Here is an 18,331-nt window from a genome sequence, read left to right as displayed (position 1 = left end):
GGCGTAGACGGTGGTTGGCCCCGGCAGGGACCCGTCGTCAGTTCCGCCCCTGCGCGGATTGGACCCTGCGGGGACCCGTCGCCCCGGTCTTTTCTGGGAAGGAGAGACCATGGCGGCGGAGCCGAGCAAGGCGGAGATTCAGACTCTGTTCAAGCGGCTGCGGGCGGCGCCGGCCAATAAGGTACCGGAGCGGGGCCGGGTCCTCCCGGTCGGGACTGGGCCCCCGAAGCCGCTTCCTGTCTCTTCTGCTTCCGTTGAAGCTGCGGGGCCCGGCCCCTGCCGGCTTGGGGGGCTGCCCCGGACTGTGCCCCCTGCCGGCCTCGGGTGCCCGCGGCCGGGCAGCGAGACAGGCCCGTTCTCGCCTGGGCCGGCCGGCCCCGCTGCCAGGGCAGGGGCAGCTTCCCGGGTGGCGGCACGTCCGGGGCCGGTGGCCAGGCAGCCAGCCGTGGTGCTGGGCGTTGATCCGCTGGAAGTGCCCCAGCGGCCCGGGACGCCACAGCCGGGACGGGGTGAGCGGGGCTGGAAGCGGATGCGGGGGGCCTGCCCAGCGCCAGGGGACACTTGTTATTTTAGCATTTAATCTGCTAGCTCTGCTGCTTTCCTGTGGAAACGGGGATACAACCCTACCCAGCTCAGACCTCCCTGTTGCTCCTCAAGCTGATGGTAGGACTATCTCTCAGACCCTCTCTGACTTCCTTACTCTTCCTTGCTCTGATTTCCCTCTAGGCCTGCTTTGACTGTGGTGCTAAGAATCCAAGCTGGGCCAGTATTTCCTATGGCGTATTTCTGTGCATTGACTGCTCTGGAGTGCACAGGTCATTGGGTGTGCACCTAAGCTTCATCAGGTTTGTATGTTTAGCTCAGGAGTTGAAATGTGGGGATGCATTGTGGGGAACGGAGAGATGTTTTGATCTGCAGATCAAGGATGCATTCACTCACAACATTTGCTTACCTTGTAATTATTGGAATTAGCTGAGGTTTGATTATCAGGAGGACTTCTGTCAAGCAGGAGGCACTTTATTCTCAAAAGTGCACAATTTTCTGTATAGCTTGCTGAATGTGTAACGCTTTGAATTTGGCTCTCAGCTCTTTTAACATATGAAGAAACTCAGTGAAATAGTCCTCAGACCACCAGTGTGTTACGTGCATTACCCTTAAGGGAAGAGCATTTGGATTATTCTGTGTAAGAGCTGGAATACTAGCAAAGAATTTCACCCTTTTCAGTAATATCAGTAAGAGGGGAAATGAAGGATGAAATTAGAGCTAAGATGATAAATGCCCGACTGAAATGGATAGACATAAGTGGTGTAGCTTGTGACAGGGAAGATACCAGTAAGATTAAAAGAGAAAGTCTAAAAAAAATGATGGGCAGTCCAGTTTTAATGTATAGTGCTCATTGTGGATCAACAAAGAAGAAAAATGAACAAATGATTGGTTCCACAGAAAAGTAAATGTTGAGGAGGATGAGTGGTGTAAGGAAGAAAGGCCATGTCAGGCATATGTGTGTGAGAGACTTACTCAAAGTGAGACCCATAAACAAAAGAATGAGGAAGTTCAGGCTCAGATGGTTTGGTCCTGTAAAGTGCAGTCTTGCCAACCATGTGGGTAAAGAGTCAAGCAAATTAAGGCCAGCCCAAAGAGTGGAGGGATGTCATAGAGGAAGAAGATGTATTAGCATGTGGTGTGATAGAGGCTGAGACTGTGGACACAGCTCCCAGGGCACCTTGGAGTGAGAGCGCTCATAGCGCAGATCCCATTTGATGGCATTAGCACAAGGAAGAAGAAGAGTAAGAGGTGGTGATGTATTGGGCCTATTCAGACCAACCCCAGCAAGGTAGGTCATCACTGAACATTATCTGGTGTTTTGTTCATGTCTCAAATGATAGGACTCCCATCCTTTCCATTGCAGAGATTGTTCCTCAGCCTCACAAGTCCTGCTATCTTGGTGTTTCTCATGGTATTTAAGCTCCTTAGGATAGGGACTGTCTTTTTGTTGGGTCTGTACAGTGCCTAGTGCAATGGGGTCCTGGTCTATAATTGGGGGTCTCTAGGCATGATTGTAATAGAAATTACTATTTATTTGTCCAAATTTTCCCACTTCTTCCTGTTACTCTCTTTGCTGTTTACACGCTTTGGATGTTTACAAACTCGTCTCTCCTTAAGTCATGTCTTAACTAGAGTAGACAGATTTACCTCTTCATCTTTATCATAACTCAGACCCTCAGCCCTTGGATGACTGTATTGCTCTTTTCTGATCTGCATCCCTTTTGTCTTTTTGGCACTTGGATGCCAGAACAGAAGGTACTATTTCAGGCACAGATGCACATGCACCAGAGCCATGGAAGAAAGCTGTTCCTTCCCTGCTCACTGATATGAAGCCACTGCAATCTTTTTTTGGCTTGCTATAGTGAGTGACCCTCCTGTTAAACTTCCCATCTGCTGTCTCCCTAAGAATTTCTACTTTCCAGGTTTCTCTCTCCATTTAGTATGTGTTCCAGCATCTGTTCCCCCAGATGTGTATTAGTGTCACTTTCAGAGCAGGCTGGCTAATAACATGGTTCTGAATCCAGGACACCTACATCTTCTTGATCTAGCTGATTTGTTCTTGTACAGGTCTACAGAGCTGGATTCAAACTGGAGCTGGTTCCAGCTGAGGTGTATGCAAGTGGGCAGCAATGCCAATGCGGTGAGGAACCTCTATAGGCATTTTGTTTGATTTCCCTTTCAGTTGTGGGCATTCTCTGCTTCCTGTATGCCCAGCTCCTCCAGACATGGCTTTCTTGGTGCGTGGATACTATTCTCCTCTCGCTGTCTCTGGATACCTGCAGGACAAGAGAGGCACTTTCATTTTCTATCTCCAGTTAAGGGGTCAGAACAGTGACCCTGGTGGAGATTAGAGACTCCTGATATATAGGTCTGTCATTTTCCTAGATCTCCCTTACATGAGATCTGAAGGATTTTTTTTTAAAGATTAGGGAGTTCTGCTCAGGAAGAGCCTAGAAGCCCTTGCCCCATGCTGTGATTCAGAAGCACACCTCCCTGGGAAGGGCTGGTAGTGGGTTCTTGAATCTCTGCATCCTGGAAGAGCAGGCAGAGTTGAACAGTAGGTGATATATTCCTGGGATAAAGCACTTTACTCCTCCTATACTCCTCATTCTCTGGGAAGTTCCCGCTTCCTGTTACTGCTGCTCTCAAGTTGGTTACTGATGTCTGATGCTTGTGGGAGTTTGACTTGACTGTCTGTAGACTGATTATCCGCTTTTCCTCAGACTGCCTTCTTCCGCCAACATGGCTGCACAACCACAGATGCCAATGCCAAGTATAATAGCCGAGCTGCCCAGATGTACAGGGAGAAGATCCGGCAGCTGGCGAGTGCTGCCATGGCCAAGTATGGCACCAGTGTAAGTGCTGACTAGCCTGTACCACAGTGGGAAAGAAGCATAATGCTGATTGCTGAGTCACATGTGATGTCTTCTTCCTTTCAGCTCCTGATAGATGGACTGAGTGGAACCCCAGGCCATTCCCCTGAGAAGAATGATGCTGACTTCTTCATGGAGCACACACAGGTGAGACAAACCAGCTAGATGTGGCTCTCCCTGTTGAAAGCTGCTTTGTCAACTTTCCAGGAGCCTGCTTTCACACCTTGTTTACATGAAAAAGGCTGATTGCACCTGACCTTGCTGGTAATATGGAGCTGCAGCCTGTGAAGACTACAGTTCCCAGCCAATAGCATGGTCCGGGAGTGGAGTATTGCAGACTGGAACTTCTGCCTGCTGCCACTCTGCATTGTAGGTGAAGGACAGCTCTGAGCACCACTGGAGAACTCTGTCAGCTCCTTTTTGCCTTGTTTTGGCTATCCCTTTACTACATAGACTCTCTTTTTTTTTTTTTTTTTTTTTTTTCTGACTGTTATGCCAAGGAGAGGTAGCCAGCAGGAGCTTGTGTACAAATCACCCCTGCTGTTTAGAGGCCCAGGTCTGTTAGATTTGGGCCACTGCTCATACGGTTCTCGTGAGTGGAGTAAAATGGGAACAGACCTGAGGGAATGTAGGATAGCCAGGATAGTCTTCTACCCTCCCCCAGGGAGCCAGGTGGGGGTTATCCCCTCAAATATGGACAGTCCTTCATCTCAGTCTAAATTGTGATGGCATCCCATTTATCTACCTCTTGATGAGACTGTCCCTCTTGTCTCCCTACCCCACTGCGTCCAGCTCAGCTCCATTCTCCCTCCACTGATGATTTCTTAGAACTCCTGAGGGAATGCTGACTGGCCCCTAACGTCATCAGTGTCTCTGGAGAAGCTATGATATGTGCAGTTTGGGTACATGTTATCCTCTTTTGATCTATAACTGGGTGGAGTCACTATTCACCTGGGGTGGGATTGGTATCTGTACTAGGTCATTTATCCCTTGAGACTCATTGCATCATGTTTCAACCGTTAAGCTTTCCAGTACCTGGGATGTGGCAGAGGCCAGTCAGAATCCAGCATTGTCCTCACTGGAGTCTGAGAGAGCAGCAAAGCCATTGGAAACCAGCGAGATGCCACGTGAGTTCACTGCTGAATAGCTTCTCTTCCAGCAAAGAATCTCACTGGGCTGGGGTTGGAAAGGCTCAGATTCTCCCTTGCTCCCTGCATGGGCAATGAGTGGAAGTTCCATGCAACATGGTGTTGGAGTTCCGGTGAAATGGATACGTCTGGGAAACTCATTCTGCTCCCAGATCAGAGATATTGTGCAGTTCTTTGCTCTCCTTGCAGCATGTGCATGGAAACAGGATCTTTATGACTCGGGGTTTGCCTGACCTGTTTTCTTGGTGCTCATCTGCAGCCCTTATAATCCTTTCTGCTGCAGCTTTCTGCACTGTCCCTTGCAATATATGGGGTCTGCATATGGGGTGCATGGAGCAGGGGCGGGTGAATATAGAGTTATAGAGATTCTGTTTCCAGGTAGATGTTGCAGGAAGGGAAGGGAGCCACAGAGAATCAGGGATGTGGAAGAAGAGCTGCTCCTTGAAAGAGCTTCATGCATCTCCCTGTAAGCTGGTGCTCAATGGTTTCTTGACTCACTTACTTAATGAAGAAATTTTTAGAAGGAGTAACTTGCTGAATGAAGACTGTCAGCTGCTGTGAAGAGTCATCTGCGCTCTACGGATGTTGTAGCTTTCTGAGAAACATCTGGAATGCATCTGTTAGGGATTGGGGCACTGAGAGCCCCCTGTCAGGCAGGAGAGGCTGTAAATCTGTAAACTTCTTTCCTCACTGTAGTCTGACTGCTCGTCTTGTCTCCATAGAGTCCAACGAAGGCCCATCTATTGACTTGTTGAGTACGTCTCCTAAAGCTCCTCTGGGTAAGTGAGAGAGCCTTCTGGTTTTTCCTACATCAGTGCCTCTCCTCTCCCTGTTACCCTGTCCCTGGGAGTGAGTCATTCTTGTTTGGCTCTAGCTGGCTGTGGGCCTGGCACAGTAGCTGTCTGTGCAGGTTTTCACTAGTGAGATCAGTAGAGCTGGAACTGGCTTCAGCCCATTCTTAGTTCTATAATAGGAATTTATCCTCCTGTGGAGTCTGCCCTCAGGGATCTGTTGTTGGCTTTCCAATCACATTGTGCTCTTGGCTCTCGTTAGGTTACCCACAGGCCCAGGCTCTGCAGCCATTGATTCCACTCTGTGTACTGGAGGCTTCCTGCCTCGTTTGCCCTCCTCACCCAAACTTAAATGTGCATCTCATTCCCAACAGCTTGCTCCCATTCTAGGGTTTAGCACAGGTGACTAGATCTTGACTGCCCAAGGGCCATGCTAGTAATTTTCTAGGAACCCAATGACAGCATATAACTGGCATACAATCAGCTCGCTTCAGCCTCCTCTTCAGTATGGAGGTGTGGCCAACAGGGACGGCAGGTCCCACAATGCTGTCCTCCTTCTGGCTCTGTAGTGTGTGGCTGGAGCCTGCATCTCCCTATTAGGAAGTGTGTGCGCTCCTGACCTGCACTGTGCTCAGGCCTGATGTAAACCTTAGTCCAAGAGTAAACCTTTCCCTCCCTGTGTTTGTTTCTCTCCCTCAGACGCGTCCATGTGTCTGTCTGCACAAGGCTCTGCTCCTGCCAGAGGTAACTGGCTAACAAATAGCCTGCACTGGCTGCTTGTGGCACCTCTGCCTGCCCTCTTCTGTGATTCTGCCTTCAGCCCTAATGTTGGCTTCCTGGGCAGCAGAGTACATCCAAACTTCTGCCCCCGAAGTGGCAGATTCCAGGTGGAAGGAAGGGTGAGGGAAGCTGCTGGCTGCCTCTGTGCCCCATTGGGCTTTGGGATCCATCCTTCGGTGTGGGGTCTTCACAACCAGCCTCCCGGGCACAGTGGTTCAGTGCCCCTTCCAGATGTCTCCCTGTAACTGGGGCATAGCTATGCTGCCAGCTGCTTGGACTCTTCTGGCTTTCCGGATGACTCTCCCTAGAGGCATCTTTGGTGGGCACCAACCCCGCTTTCCCCACCTCTCCCTGGTGCTGCCTTTCCTTTCTGAGACACTGCTGGAGCTCTCCCAACAGACAGATCGAGTCTTTGTCCATTGACCCCACCTTCACCACCAAATAGAGGACACCAGCTGCATGACATGTCACTTATTGGTGCAGCCAGAACTTCCCTCAGAGTGACATCCTCCCATCCAGGCCCACAACCTGTGTGCCTGGAGCTTCTCATTCTTCATGGTGGTCTCGCTGCTTCATTCTTGGCCGGGTGAAGTCACCTGGGCTGTGCCGTGAAACTGCATGATGTGTCCTGGACTTCGTTGCGGCTGGGCTGTGGATTTTTGTGTGTGGGCTGTTGCCTGGGCTGTTATGAACTAACCCCAGCTTGTTGAATGCTTTCACTCCTGTTCACTCACTCCTCCCTTCCTGTTCCAGAACTAAAATCTTCCCTCATTGGAAAGAAGAAGCCAGGCACTGCCAAGAAAGGGGTATGTCGGAGCTCCTATTACAGGGGGCTCTCCCTTGCACCTTATGCATCCCTGCTTTCCATCCCCTGGTCACGGCTTGTTCCCTGGCACCTCACGTTGCTACCCTTATTGAGGCTGCCTCGGAACCTGGCCCTCCTTCTGAGGTGTCTGATGCCTGTTCATGAAACCTTTGCTTTCTGCCTGATTAGCCAATTGATGAGGCTCTGCTCTACTCGTTCTTCCTTCCCCCCGCACACTCAATGCCTTGCTAAATTGAAGGCAGTGAAACTATCACGCCTTGCAGTATTGTGAGTACCACGGGTGGGCCCAGAACGCACGTGGCCAATCCCATACTGCATTGCACAAGTAGTTCAGTTCACTCTCTGTGGGTGCTTCCTGAAACATCAGTCACTTGCTGCTATGTGGTGTGGGGCACTGAACCAGAAAAGCTGAAGGCCTGACGTGCTGGGTATTTCTGATGGGCCCTGAACTCCCCTGGCCGTCTTAAGGAGAAATTCTCACTCTGGGTCTGTTTTATCCAGCTGGGTGCAAAAAAGGGGCTTGGAGCCCAGAAAGTGAGCAGCCAGAGCTTCAGTGAGATAGAGCGACAAGCCCAAGTGGCTGAGAAGCTGAGGGAGCAGCAGTTGGTGGAGTCGAGGAAACAAGCTGAGGAGTCCATGTGAGTGTCAAGCACTGGGGAAGCCACAGTCATGGGCTGAATACTTGCTTGCCAGGGCAATGAAATTGGCATAAGGCTGATGCTCTCTACCCTGAGAACTCTTAGCCTGTAGGTGCTGAACAAGCAGCAAAGTAGCTCTCTGGGCAGGAGCAGAAGGTAATCTGAAGTAGGAGTTGTCCCTCCAGCAAGGCAGAAGCAGCATTGCTGTGACTATTTGATTCAGTGCCTCTGAAAGGGGTTTGGGTTGGTAGATGTGGCAGTTCCCTGTTGCTCCATAGATTCTGGCTCTGTTCCACTAATGCCATTTTTGGGCCTGATCCAAAGACTGGCCTGGGATCAGGACCTGCTGTTTGTGCTCAGAGACTTTGTACACTAGTCTTTTATAAGAAAGTGAACACAATATGAAATCCTAGTGTAGATCAAGCTACATCGAGAAAACTACAGCATGCCCTTTCTATGCTAGGATTTTACAATGTGATTGCTTTGTTTTTGCATAAACCTACCTTTCCCAGTGTAGATATGACCAGAGTGATTTTTGATTTTTTTTTTTCTTCCCCCTCCACCCCATCGTTCCACAGAATTCACCTTGGGGGAGAGGTGACCTTGTATCCACTCCTGTTGTTTCCTTTAGAGTCACTTCAATGCGACTGGCCTATCAGGAGTTGCAGATCGATCGGAAAAAGGAGGAAAAGAAACTTCAGAACCTGGAAGGGAAGAAACGTGAACAAGCTGAGAGACTGGGCATGGGATTGGTGTCCAGAAGGTATTTATTTTGGGGATGCCTGGTGTGGTACTTTGCTGCAGGAAAGACTATCTGGGGGTGCTTTGCTCTGGCTTAGATTAGTGCGGGAGCCTGCTGCCATCGTAACAGATAAGTGTTTGAATTGTGATTCAGAATGCCTGTGTGGTGAGCCGTGTCTGGAATCACTCCCATCCCTGGTGAGGATGAGGCGGGCCCTGCATTCTACTCAAAGCCTGGCCCCCCCATAGGTCTCTGACCCCCTGGGCATTATTGGTGGCATTTGCTATCCTGCAGCATCGTTGGGTTATGGAGAGGTGAAAGAACACTTGGTATCTCAGTCCAGTAGACTCCTAGGTGGAGTTGAATTAGTCCAATTGCATCATGAGATGGTGCTGGAGCCAGGCTCTGCTGGCTCATGATTCTTAGCACCCACATCTTCTCAGGGTTGGTCAGTTCTAGTTGAAGCAGGATGCTGTAGAGTTGGGTGGATACTGCCACCCCCTGGTTGGGGGTCCCTGAAGCCCAAGCCTTGACTCCCTTCCTCCTTGTTAGTTCCGTCTCTCACTCCGTGCTGTCTGAGATGCAAGTGATTGAGCAGGAGACACCAGTGGCTGCAAAATCCTCTCGCTCCCAGCTGGACTTGTTTGAAGATGCCGGAGGCTTCACATCTGGACCCCCCAAGTAAGGCTGAACCTCATTGTGGTCTTTGACTTAGCCCTGGGTTTCCTGTGGCTGACCTAGCTGAGTCCCCTGTGCTTGGTCCCTAGGTACAAAGATAATCCCTTCTCACTGGGAGATGCCTTCAGCTCGCGATGGGAAACAGATTCCTCCTGGGGTGTTGACAAAGGGGAGGAGGAGGCTGCAGTGACCATCTCCAGCATCCGGCCCATTGGAGAGAGGTAAAGGGCACCACTTTGCTGCTCCTGGAGCTCAGACTCTGGATCCAAGGGATGGGCCTTGCAGTGAGGTGGAACTAGGCTGGTGTCCGAGGGGAACCAGGCTAGCGACGATGTCAGTGTCCAAACACAGATGATTAAACCCCAGCCCCACAAGCCTCTCCCATGCCTTGCGCTATGAGCAGGATCTATGGAAACCTCATCTCGCCATGGGTACAGCAACCAAAAACGAAATAGAGCCTTCAGTGTGTCACCCAGAGCAGTCCCTTGGGCTAGGTCACTGAGACAGGAAGTACCCAGTATCTACACTGGCTCCTTAGTGAAAGAGACTCTGGCCTTTGACTCGCCTAACAGGGAAGCCCATGGCCTAGTGACACAACGGGAACTCTTGCACTGATCTCAAGGACCAAAAGAGTTTTTAAAGGTGTTTTATAAATTCCACTGTCCAACAATAGAACAGTGATGCTTAAGTTTGGGGGTTCTTTCTACAGAGGCCTTGGTTTTACTTGGTTCCTTGGCAAACACCCAAAAGCATTCATTCCAGTGTTGAAAGTTCAGGGATCAGATCCAAGAAATTATAACAAAAACATTTATAGTGAAACTGGAATTGTGCGATTATGCCAAACAAACTTAATTAAATCTATTAAAATTTTTCTTTTTGGAGGCAAAATATCAGAGCCTCTTATTTTCAAAACAACCTTTTTTGATGAAAAGGAAAGGGTTAATTGTACTCTGTCCTGTGGTGTAAAGGATGTTTTACCAACCATGGTTTCAACAGTCCTTGAACCGTATCAGCAGGCCCTTTTTTGTTTGCACTAATCCAATTGCTCTGTATGGTTCCCTTACACTTGTTTAACACTGATTATTGAAAACAACTTGACCTATTTTCCATGATTAATTTTCAAACAGGCAGAAAGTTATGGGTTATTGTAACATTTATTTATGAACTTACACATACTTTTTACATTTGAGCTACAACTGGGGTAAATTTTTAGGGCTACTAATCACAACAGAACCTCATGACTGCTTTGCTAAACTGCCCTCCTGACGGGGGATCAGCAGTGGCTCATGCCTGTGGCTTTGTAGGTTTGCAATGTGGGTGTCAGCAGAGCGGAGCTGATAAGCTGCCTTCCTTGCTGCTTCAGTGCGCACAAAGATCTAATGAGGTCTCTGTCCTGTCTCATCTCCCTCAGACCCACCAATAGGAGGGAGGTAGAGAGCAGGACATCTGCAGTGGAATCAAATGAAGCTCGGCAGAAGTTCGCCGGGGCCAAAGCCATCTCCTCAGATATGTTCTTTGGGCGGGAAGCAGATGCTGAGGTAAGTGCCACACTTATCCCCCGCACCTGCCTTTCCTGCTGTACTTGGGCTGGTACTTGTCCCCTGGCCTGACCCTCTCCCATCCTGTCTCAAGCCCTGGTTTCATCCCTTTCTGTTGTGTCTGAGTCTTCTGCTTTCTCCTTGATGCAGTATGAAGCCAGGTCTCGATTGCAGCAGCTCTCCGGCAGCAGTGCCATCAGCTCCGCAGACCTCTTTGGGGAGGCTGAGAACGCACACTCAGCAGGTTTGTTAGTACCTAGCTAAGGGAGGGGAGCGGGCAGACAATGGCAGACTCCTGGATCTAAGCCTAGAAGGGTCATGGCTGAGGGGCTGCTATGGCGCTGAATAAGCAGGGCCTGCTGGGAGGGGGCTATTCTTGCCCTCAGACCCCAACCCACCCCTTTTGCTGGCTCTTGGCAGGTGGCGTGTCAATTGGGAACGTGCTGCCTGCAGCTGACATCACCCAGTTCAAGCAAGGAGTAAAATCTGTTGCTGGCAAGATGGCCGTTCTAGCCAACGGTGTGATGAACTCTCTCCAGGTGAGGCAGGGGTGTTCCTCACTGTGGCCAGGGGTGGGGGTCTGGGCGTCCTACCTACTGGGCATGTTCAGATAAACAGCAGGGCAAATAAGTTGAATTTGGACCCTATGGATTTCAGCCTCCTACCTCTTGCCTCATCTGCAGGAAGCTGCCTTCCCTTATCCTCTGCTTGGGCTCTGCATATGCACAGTGGGTTTGCAGGGACCAGTTCCTGTGCAGGCATTTTCATGCTACAATTAATGACCGCTGCCCTCCAGTAGCTGAGGCCATTCCATGCCACTGTAGTAAATCTGTTTTGGGGCTGATTTCAGAGCACCTTCTTGCACTGGTAAAGAAGACCCTTTATTGCCCTAAGGTCTCCTTCGCCCCCATTCTGCATCCCTGGGCAGAGTCCTCCACGGTGGGACTGCTTTCCTCTGACCTGCCTTTTGGCCTGGCATCCCAAATGTTTGTGATTAGCTCTGTGCTGGTCTGTCTCTCAAGTCCCTAGGAATGTTAAGCATCTCTGGGTGTTCCTATCTGCAGCTGTCTCCTCATAATGTGAGTGGTTGGGACAGTGACTCAGGGTGTGTTTCCTTCCTCAGGATCGCTATGGCTCATATTGATGACCATGGGACTGCAGCTCAGACGAATGCCAGCGAGAGGCACCAGTCTCACCTTGAGTTGCTTGGAGTTATGCTGCAGGATTCTGTTTGTCTGTCTGTCTGGGGTGGGGTGGGTGAGGTCAACAGAAACAGAAGGGCATGAGGAGATGCCCATGCCCAACATCCTTTCCAAATAGCTCTGGAATCTCATCTCTATTAGAAACCAATATGCCCTCAAACCAAACCTTCAGCCACTAGGGTGGGAGGCCTGGTCTCAGAAACCCCACGTTGCTCTGACCTGTGAGACAGGAGGTGCAGGTAGCTCCAGCCCTCACTGGCCCATAGCTTGTTGTCTGAACAAGTGACTCTGTCTAGGGAGTTCCCACTTGCCCCCTATCATCAGGTCCACAAGGAAATGACCCCCATGTGTCTTGCTCAGTGCTGCCACCCCTTCCCCATACACAGGCTAGAATGGCAGAGCTAATGTGCTGAGGAGGGAAGCTCCATTCAGTCACCACATGGCAGGAGCAGTGGGAAATAGCAGTAAATGTTGTTGTGAAAATAACATTGGGTTTTCCTAGGACATGCAGGAACCTGTTTTGGTAGCGTAGTAAGTGGGAGCACCTCCCTTCTGTAAATTAAGTCACACTTACTGTTTCTGTAAATCAGCATAGACAGAATAACCCCAGCAAAGCAAGAACTTAGTCTTGTTACATCAGGAGGCCAAGCTTAGGCCTGGATTCCAGAGGGAGCTGAGCATTGCAGAGGTATCTGCAGGCTAACTGTAGAAACCCAGGATGTCTTATTTCCCAGGCACACCTCTTGTTCAGCTTCTTCGAGCTAAGCTGGGGCTGTGACAGGGTTACCAATTTTGGTTGGGCATGTTCCTGGAGGTTTCATCACATGACGTTATCTTTAATTAAAGACTAATCTTTAATTCCTGGAGACTCCAGGACAATCTTGGAGGGTTGGCAATGCTAGGCTGTGTGTGCATGCTTTGTTTGAGGAACAGATCAGAACCTCTTGTGGGGTGGGGTGGCATGGGACACAGAGAGGAATTGTATAATGTATAGTGTCAAACCACCTTGCCTCCTGATGGTTCTCTACTCCTGACCAGGAAGTGTCAACAGTGTTAATACTTGCAGGCCACCCCTAGAGGTGGCCCTTGAGGGCTGGGCTGAAGGCACTTAGCAATGGGAAAAGGGCCCAACACTCTTACAAATGAGAACTCAAATTCTGTGTGGAAATAGAGGCAGCGGCCATTTGTTCTACTGGCCGAACTTCCACTCAGAGCAATTCAGCCAGCATAGCTCAGCCCAGGGCCAAGTCTCCCAGGTGTGCTGGGTCTCCCAGACTGGTTTGCTTGAATTCCATGCTCCAGTCCCCTCTCTGGTTCCACTTGTTCTGTGCACATGGAGATGGAACAGCTCAAGCTGGACCCTGCTCCTCCCAGCACAGTGGTTCTGGGCCTTTTCCTTTTTGAAGTTACTTTAGCTGAGTACCTCTGTGAGTAGAAAAGGCAAAGGGTGTTCCCCTTTCCTTTCCCTCCTATCAATGCTGCCTTGATGCCCAAGTAGCAGGGGCATGGCACCAGCCAGGATCCTAGTGCAGAGTATGCTGAGCCTCTGTGTGCAGCACACCGACCTGGAGCTTCCTTAAGTTGAGTTCCTTCATGCTAGACTACTGAGGGGCAGGATCTCTTCATTTTGCTGAATTCTCCCCTAATTTTAACAGGGGAATTAAATTATGGTCCAATACACTTCTGGGTTGTTTTTTTCTGAGCACTTGTTGGCAGAGGAATAGCTGTGGACAGTCCTCACCTGTGCAGACTCCCCTATGAGTCTGTCAACCTGTAAGGTGTAGCAGCAGCACAGTGGTTACAGGTTGGACCTAATTCCCTTGTAGGGGCAGTGACTGTTGCCCCCTTATGTTTTAATGTGTGTTTGGTGCCTAGATCCTACAGTGATGGGGAGATTTGCTGGAGTGGGGGAAGCCAGGGGGAAAGCTCTAGCCATCTGACTTAAAGGCCCAGCAGGGTCTTACCCACCCTCCTTTCTGTGGTTGTTCATTGTACAGTGCAGACACACAACCTTAACTTGTACAGTCGCAGGATCTGAGCATCTACCTGCTTTGCCTTCCTGCAGTTCTTCCCCTATCCCCTGTGCACCTCCTCCAGATCGTGCTCCCTGGGCTCTGAAATATGCACTGATGCTTAGATTTTAACTGTTAAAATTGTCTTGGAGCAAAGCAGCGGCAGCCTCTCCAGCTACTCTCTGTCTGAGGGAGAGGATGGCAAAGGTTGGTGCTATGGCCTGGTGCTCCTTCTGCTCTGAGATGGGAAGGGATTTCTCTTCTCTGGACTGTTCGTATTATTTAGGAGATAAGGGTATCAATTAACTGTGTTTGTGGCTGGGCTCAGGGCTCAGCCATATGAGGAGGAGTGAAGTGGAACTCCCTCCCTCAACTAAATAAAATCAGACACCTGTATGTTCTCTGTCTAGTCTCTTTCTAGAATGGGCCTGGGGTGCTGGGCGGGTTTGTGCAGGGAGGAGCGAGAGGGAGCAGGCTGAGCAAATGTGGGCAGCTCCCCCTTCTGTAACATGGGCTACATGAGGGATGCTCTGTACTGGCTGGGCTATGGCTGTGTTCTGATTTGGGTTTTCAAATCACTAACCACCCCCTTCTCTTCTAATTCTTTCCTGCCGGCTTATGCTGGGCTATGCAGCTTACTGGAATGAGGCAGCAGCGAGTGGAGAAGTGGGTGGTGGGTAGAGCAATCCACTTACTAACAACCTTCCACCCTTGCCTTGGAGCTGAAGCTGGCTTGATTGGTCTAGGGACAGGCCAGGCCAGCCCTTGTGTGCGTGGCAGCTCTATCAGTAAACTGCAAGTAAACATCAAGCCACCAGCTGGGGAAAGTGATGCCCCACTGTTTGGGGTTCCTAGAGAAACCAAGCTTAGGTGGAGCTAAGGTTGAGAGTTTAATGTAGTTTATTCTAAGCTACTGCTCTAAAGGGATGTTAAACCCTGGAATGTCAGAGTTAGGTTTTAAGTTTAACCACTACATGAATTTCCTGGGTTTATAATTCTTTGGGTTGGGATGATTATAATATTCCTGTAATGTAGTTTAGGGTAAACTATTAATCTGTACTCAGCCTTAAATTTATGTTGTTGTAGCTTTTGGTTGGGGGGGGGGAAGGGGGCACTGACTGAGCTTGTGGGGTCCTGGTATTGAGTTGAATGTATTTCTCTGTTTGAATGTAATGTGGTAACTTTTGAATGCTGTATTTGATCACTTCCAAAATGCCAGGACTATTTTAGCTATCCATGTGCAGAACTCTACTGATTTTGGTGAAAATCAGTAAAGTGGCAGGGGCAAAAGGGGGCAGGGGAGATGCCTGGAGCTCCTGGCATCTGGCTAGTAGGGCCATTTAGCTTCATCCTGGTGTCTAATTGTATACACATAATAGGAGCATTTCAACACATTCCATCATACTAATATCTCCATCACATCATTGCCTGTCCTCTCTGAAAGAGAAAGTAGGATAAGAATTTGAGGGATGGAGGAGAATAAGGGCCTACGTCGAGGCCTGGGGTACTGTGAAGTGATGAGGTGCAGAGTCCCTGGGGTGGGGTTGAAGGGAGTCCCTGAAATAGAGGAAGAGGGGAGGATGGCATGCAGGGAGCTTGTGAGGGAAATGGAATGATGCAAGGAGCTGCTGATACATGCCATGAGCTTGGCCTATAGAAACTATGACATGAGCCAACCTGGTGTAATATGTGAACACTGAACAAACTCAGTATTACCATGTGCTATTTCTAATCAATAGAAAATATGAACTGTCAGCCTTAAATCATTTTTAATTTTAACTTTTATAGCTAGATTCATTGGTACCCTCTGGAAGCAGCACAGCAGTTGCTTCAATTAATCTGGGTTTACAGCTGCTTTGTTTTGCCAGAGCAATGCAAATCGTCTGGACTCTTCACCCCACTTTTCCCTTCCTTGCTGTCCTCTCGATTCCCACTGTTTCTTACACCTCCTTACACTCTTGTGTGTGCACACCAGTTTTCCCCTCCCTTCACCACCTCCCTTATTATCCTGCACACCCTATCTGTTGAGGGGATCAGGTGCAAAGTGTGAAACTTTTCAAAAGATACTTAGGCTTGGCATCTGTATTTGCTGCTGTTCTCAGTAAAGGTCATCATGCAGAAGTGTCTTGTTTCAAAATGGCTGACAGCTCCCAAGTTTCTCAGTGGGGCTGAAGCCACAGCTAACATCAAGGAACATTCTGTTTGAGAACAATGAGCGATCTTTCTCAAAATGGCTACCAGCTGAGGGCCACTGTGGCTTAGGCCTCTGCGAACAATGGGCGATGGCAGTCATTTTGAAAAAGGGCAGTTCTTTGGGATTCTGATGGAGACCATTGTATGCTTCTCTGCTAAAGGAGAAACTTTCAGCTATAAAGAATAACTGGGGGGATATTACCATTAATCTAAAAGAAAATATTCAAATACAGCTGTGGTGAAGGAGTTCAGTGAGTTTTAATTATAGAGGATAGTTGTAGCGTCTGTTACTCTGTCACATTATTGGGGGCAAAAAGTTTTGATTGCTAAATTTCTGAAGGACCCATTTTTAGTTTACTTTAATTTCTAAGCTAATTAAGAGTTTTACTTGTACATTCTCAGGAAGTTCATTCCTTACTCAAACTGCTGTAATTTTTGGAGGGATGGTCTGTGTCTTGCATACATAACAGGAAGATTGAATCTCTTTTGAGTTGAATTTTGCACTTAAACTGAATTATAGATCAGTAGGGTAGAGATCTACCCACTGTGTTCATGCTGCTGCTTTTGCTCCAGTGCAGAAGTTTTGAGTGATACTGTCACTCTGAAACTTAGGTCTGAACTCTGGAGGTCTTCAATCTCTAGGTTGTGACTCTGTGTTTAAAAAAAAAAAAAAAAAAACATCCCTGGGTTTCAGCAACAAGTTACCTTTTCGGTCACCAGGACATGAACTGAATGTGTTAATGTTTAACAGTGTGACCACAGGGCTCTCTGTTGAGCTGTAGGAGAGGTGGGGAGCAGAATCCATCGCAGAACATGAGAAAAAAACCTAAGCCCCTCCTGTCTTTAACTAATTTGCTCTGCCTTGTTTGGCCTCAGGCACCACTTCTGCCCCTCCCTGCCATATTCCAGGCTGTGTTCAATTCTTACTGGGCTTGGGCACTATCCACCACGTCCTTGTAGAACATACCCTTACACAAGTGTGGATGAGGAAGTCACTCTGTCTCCACCTCAGGCAGCAGGAGAGCATAGCTGGTGGAGTTTATTTTTGTGTGCTGGGATTGCCAGGGCTAAGACTAACCAGAGATAGATGCAAAACAGTTGAGCTTGTGAGGGAACAGAGACATATCTCAGCACTCCACTGTAGCTACCCACCATGGCCACCTTAGGGAGGCAGTAGGCAGAAAAATCCCCTGAAACAGCTACCCAAAGCAGGAGTTAGGCTGGTGCTTCAGAGCCAAGCTCAGGGCCTGTGCTGAGGCAATTCTGAGTCCTGGTTTGGGGGGTGGGTGTAGTGGGTGCCAGACTTATGGCTCTTGGCAGAGTGGGTGAGGTAGGGGCTGAGGTGCCACTGGAGGTTGTAGTTGGGCTCTGCTGTGCCAACTCAGGTCCGATCAAAGTCAGGCATGGGGATGACAAACCAGCTTCGGAAAAAGGCAGAGGCCCGAGGGGCTGATCACAACAGCGAGGCACAGCTGGCCAGGCCAGCCCCGCCCCGCGAGAGGGGCAGGAGGGAGGCGGTGGGCAAGCTGGGGGACACTCCGATAACAACGGGAGGCTCTGGACGCTGTGAATGGGGTTCTGGAGACTGGAGGGGGGCCCGTGGCCAATAAGCAGGGATCAGGCCATGGGGCTCAGGGGCAGGGAAAGGGGTGATGTGATGTGGGGAGAAGCCGGCCTGGGATCCCTTCCTCTCCCCTGGGCCTTTGCAGCTTCCGCGCTGGGCCTGGTTTGTGCTGGGGGGTCCCGAGCCGGAGAGGAGCTTTTCTTCCCTCCCTCCGTGCCCGTCCGCCCCCAGCTCCCCATCGGGCCTTGGCGCGCGGCCCGCAGCGGGCTGCCCGGGGCCGGGCTGGGGCAGAGGCGCTCGGGCGCGCACGTAGCTGTAGAACGCAACGTCAGGCTGCTGCGGCAGCTGCCCCGTGCTCGCGCATGCGCCAGTGAGACTGCGGAGCCGCGTGAGTCGGGCTCGAGCGGGGGCGAGGCTGCGTGGCGGGCGGGGTGGGGCCGTGCTGTGGGGCCGACAGTGCGGGGTAGCAGCTCTGAGCCTCCGCGTCATGGGGCCAGAGCCCAGGCTCCAGCCCAAGCCTGAATGTCCACGCTGCAGTTTCAGAGCCCCCCAGCCCGGGTCAGCTGGCCTGGGCCAGCCTTGGCAGTGTCCCAGTCTTTGACTGCAGTACTGACGTACCCCAAGGTACTAGTAGGGTTGTGGAATAGGTGTGTGGGGTGGGGGTGGCTACACTGCAAGGAAAGGCCAGGGTTCAAACTCAGGTGCAAACCTGATTTCCCCCACCTACCATCTACACAAAGATTAAGTTAACTCAAGGCTTGGACTACTCCTGGGGGAATTCTGTGGCATGTGCAGAATTC

The 18,331-nt window shown here is 50.1% G+C and overlaps 1 protein-coding gene across 2 annotated transcripts; it reads left to right on the top strand.

The window, feature by feature from the left end:
• Positions 1-49: 49 nt before the first annotated feature.
• On the top strand, positions 50-14,170 carry ARFGAP2 (ADP ribosylation factor GTPase activating protein 2). Of its 2 annotated transcripts, XM_037900203.1 has the most exons (17): positions 50-181; positions 727-845; positions 2,614-2,686; positions 3,270-3,401; positions 3,486-3,566; positions 4,444-4,546; positions 5,290-5,346; positions 6,058-6,102; positions 6,892-6,944; positions 7,466-7,602; positions 8,234-8,365; positions 8,897-9,025; positions 9,112-9,243; positions 10,434-10,560; positions 10,711-10,804; positions 10,981-11,099; positions 11,684-14,170. In XM_037900203.1, the coding sequence occupies exons 1-17, from the start codon at positions 110-112 to the stop codon at positions 11,702-11,704; spliced, it is 1,626 nt and encodes a 541-aa protein (XP_037756131.1). In that variant the 5' UTR covers positions 50-109; the 3' UTR covers positions 11,705-14,170. The 2 variants fall into 2 exon arrangements, with proteins under 2 accessions (XP_037756131.1, XP_037756132.1); XM_037900204.1 differs by lacking the exon at positions 6,058-6,102.
• Positions 14,171-18,331: the final 4,161 nt, after the last annotated feature.

The sequence above is a fragment of the Chelonia mydas genome, chromosome 6 (genome assembly GCF_015237465.2).
Source record: "Chelonia mydas isolate rCheMyd1 chromosome 6, rCheMyd1.pri.v2, whole genome shotgun sequence".
Classification (NCBI taxonomy): Eukaryota; Metazoa; Chordata; order Testudines; family Cheloniidae; genus Chelonia; species Chelonia mydas.
This window is presented reverse-complemented; position numbering and strand designations above follow the sequence as displayed.

What these genes read in the sequence shown, in the direction of transcription:
- ARFGAP2 (XM_037900203.1), top strand. Translation starts at nt 110, where the DNA reads ATGGCGGCGGAGCCGAGCAAGGCGGAGATTCAGACTCTGTTCAAGCGG. An exon ending in TGGCCAAGTATGGCACCAGT is followed by an intron (nt 3,402 to 3,485) that starts GTAAGTGCTGAC and finishes TCTTCCTTTCAG; the next exon opens with CTCCTGATAGATGGACTGAG. An exon ending in TTCACATCTGGACCCCCCAA is followed by an intron (nt 9,026 to 9,111) that starts GTAAGGCTGAAC and finishes CTTGGTCCCTAG; the next exon opens with GTACAAAGATAATCCCTTCT.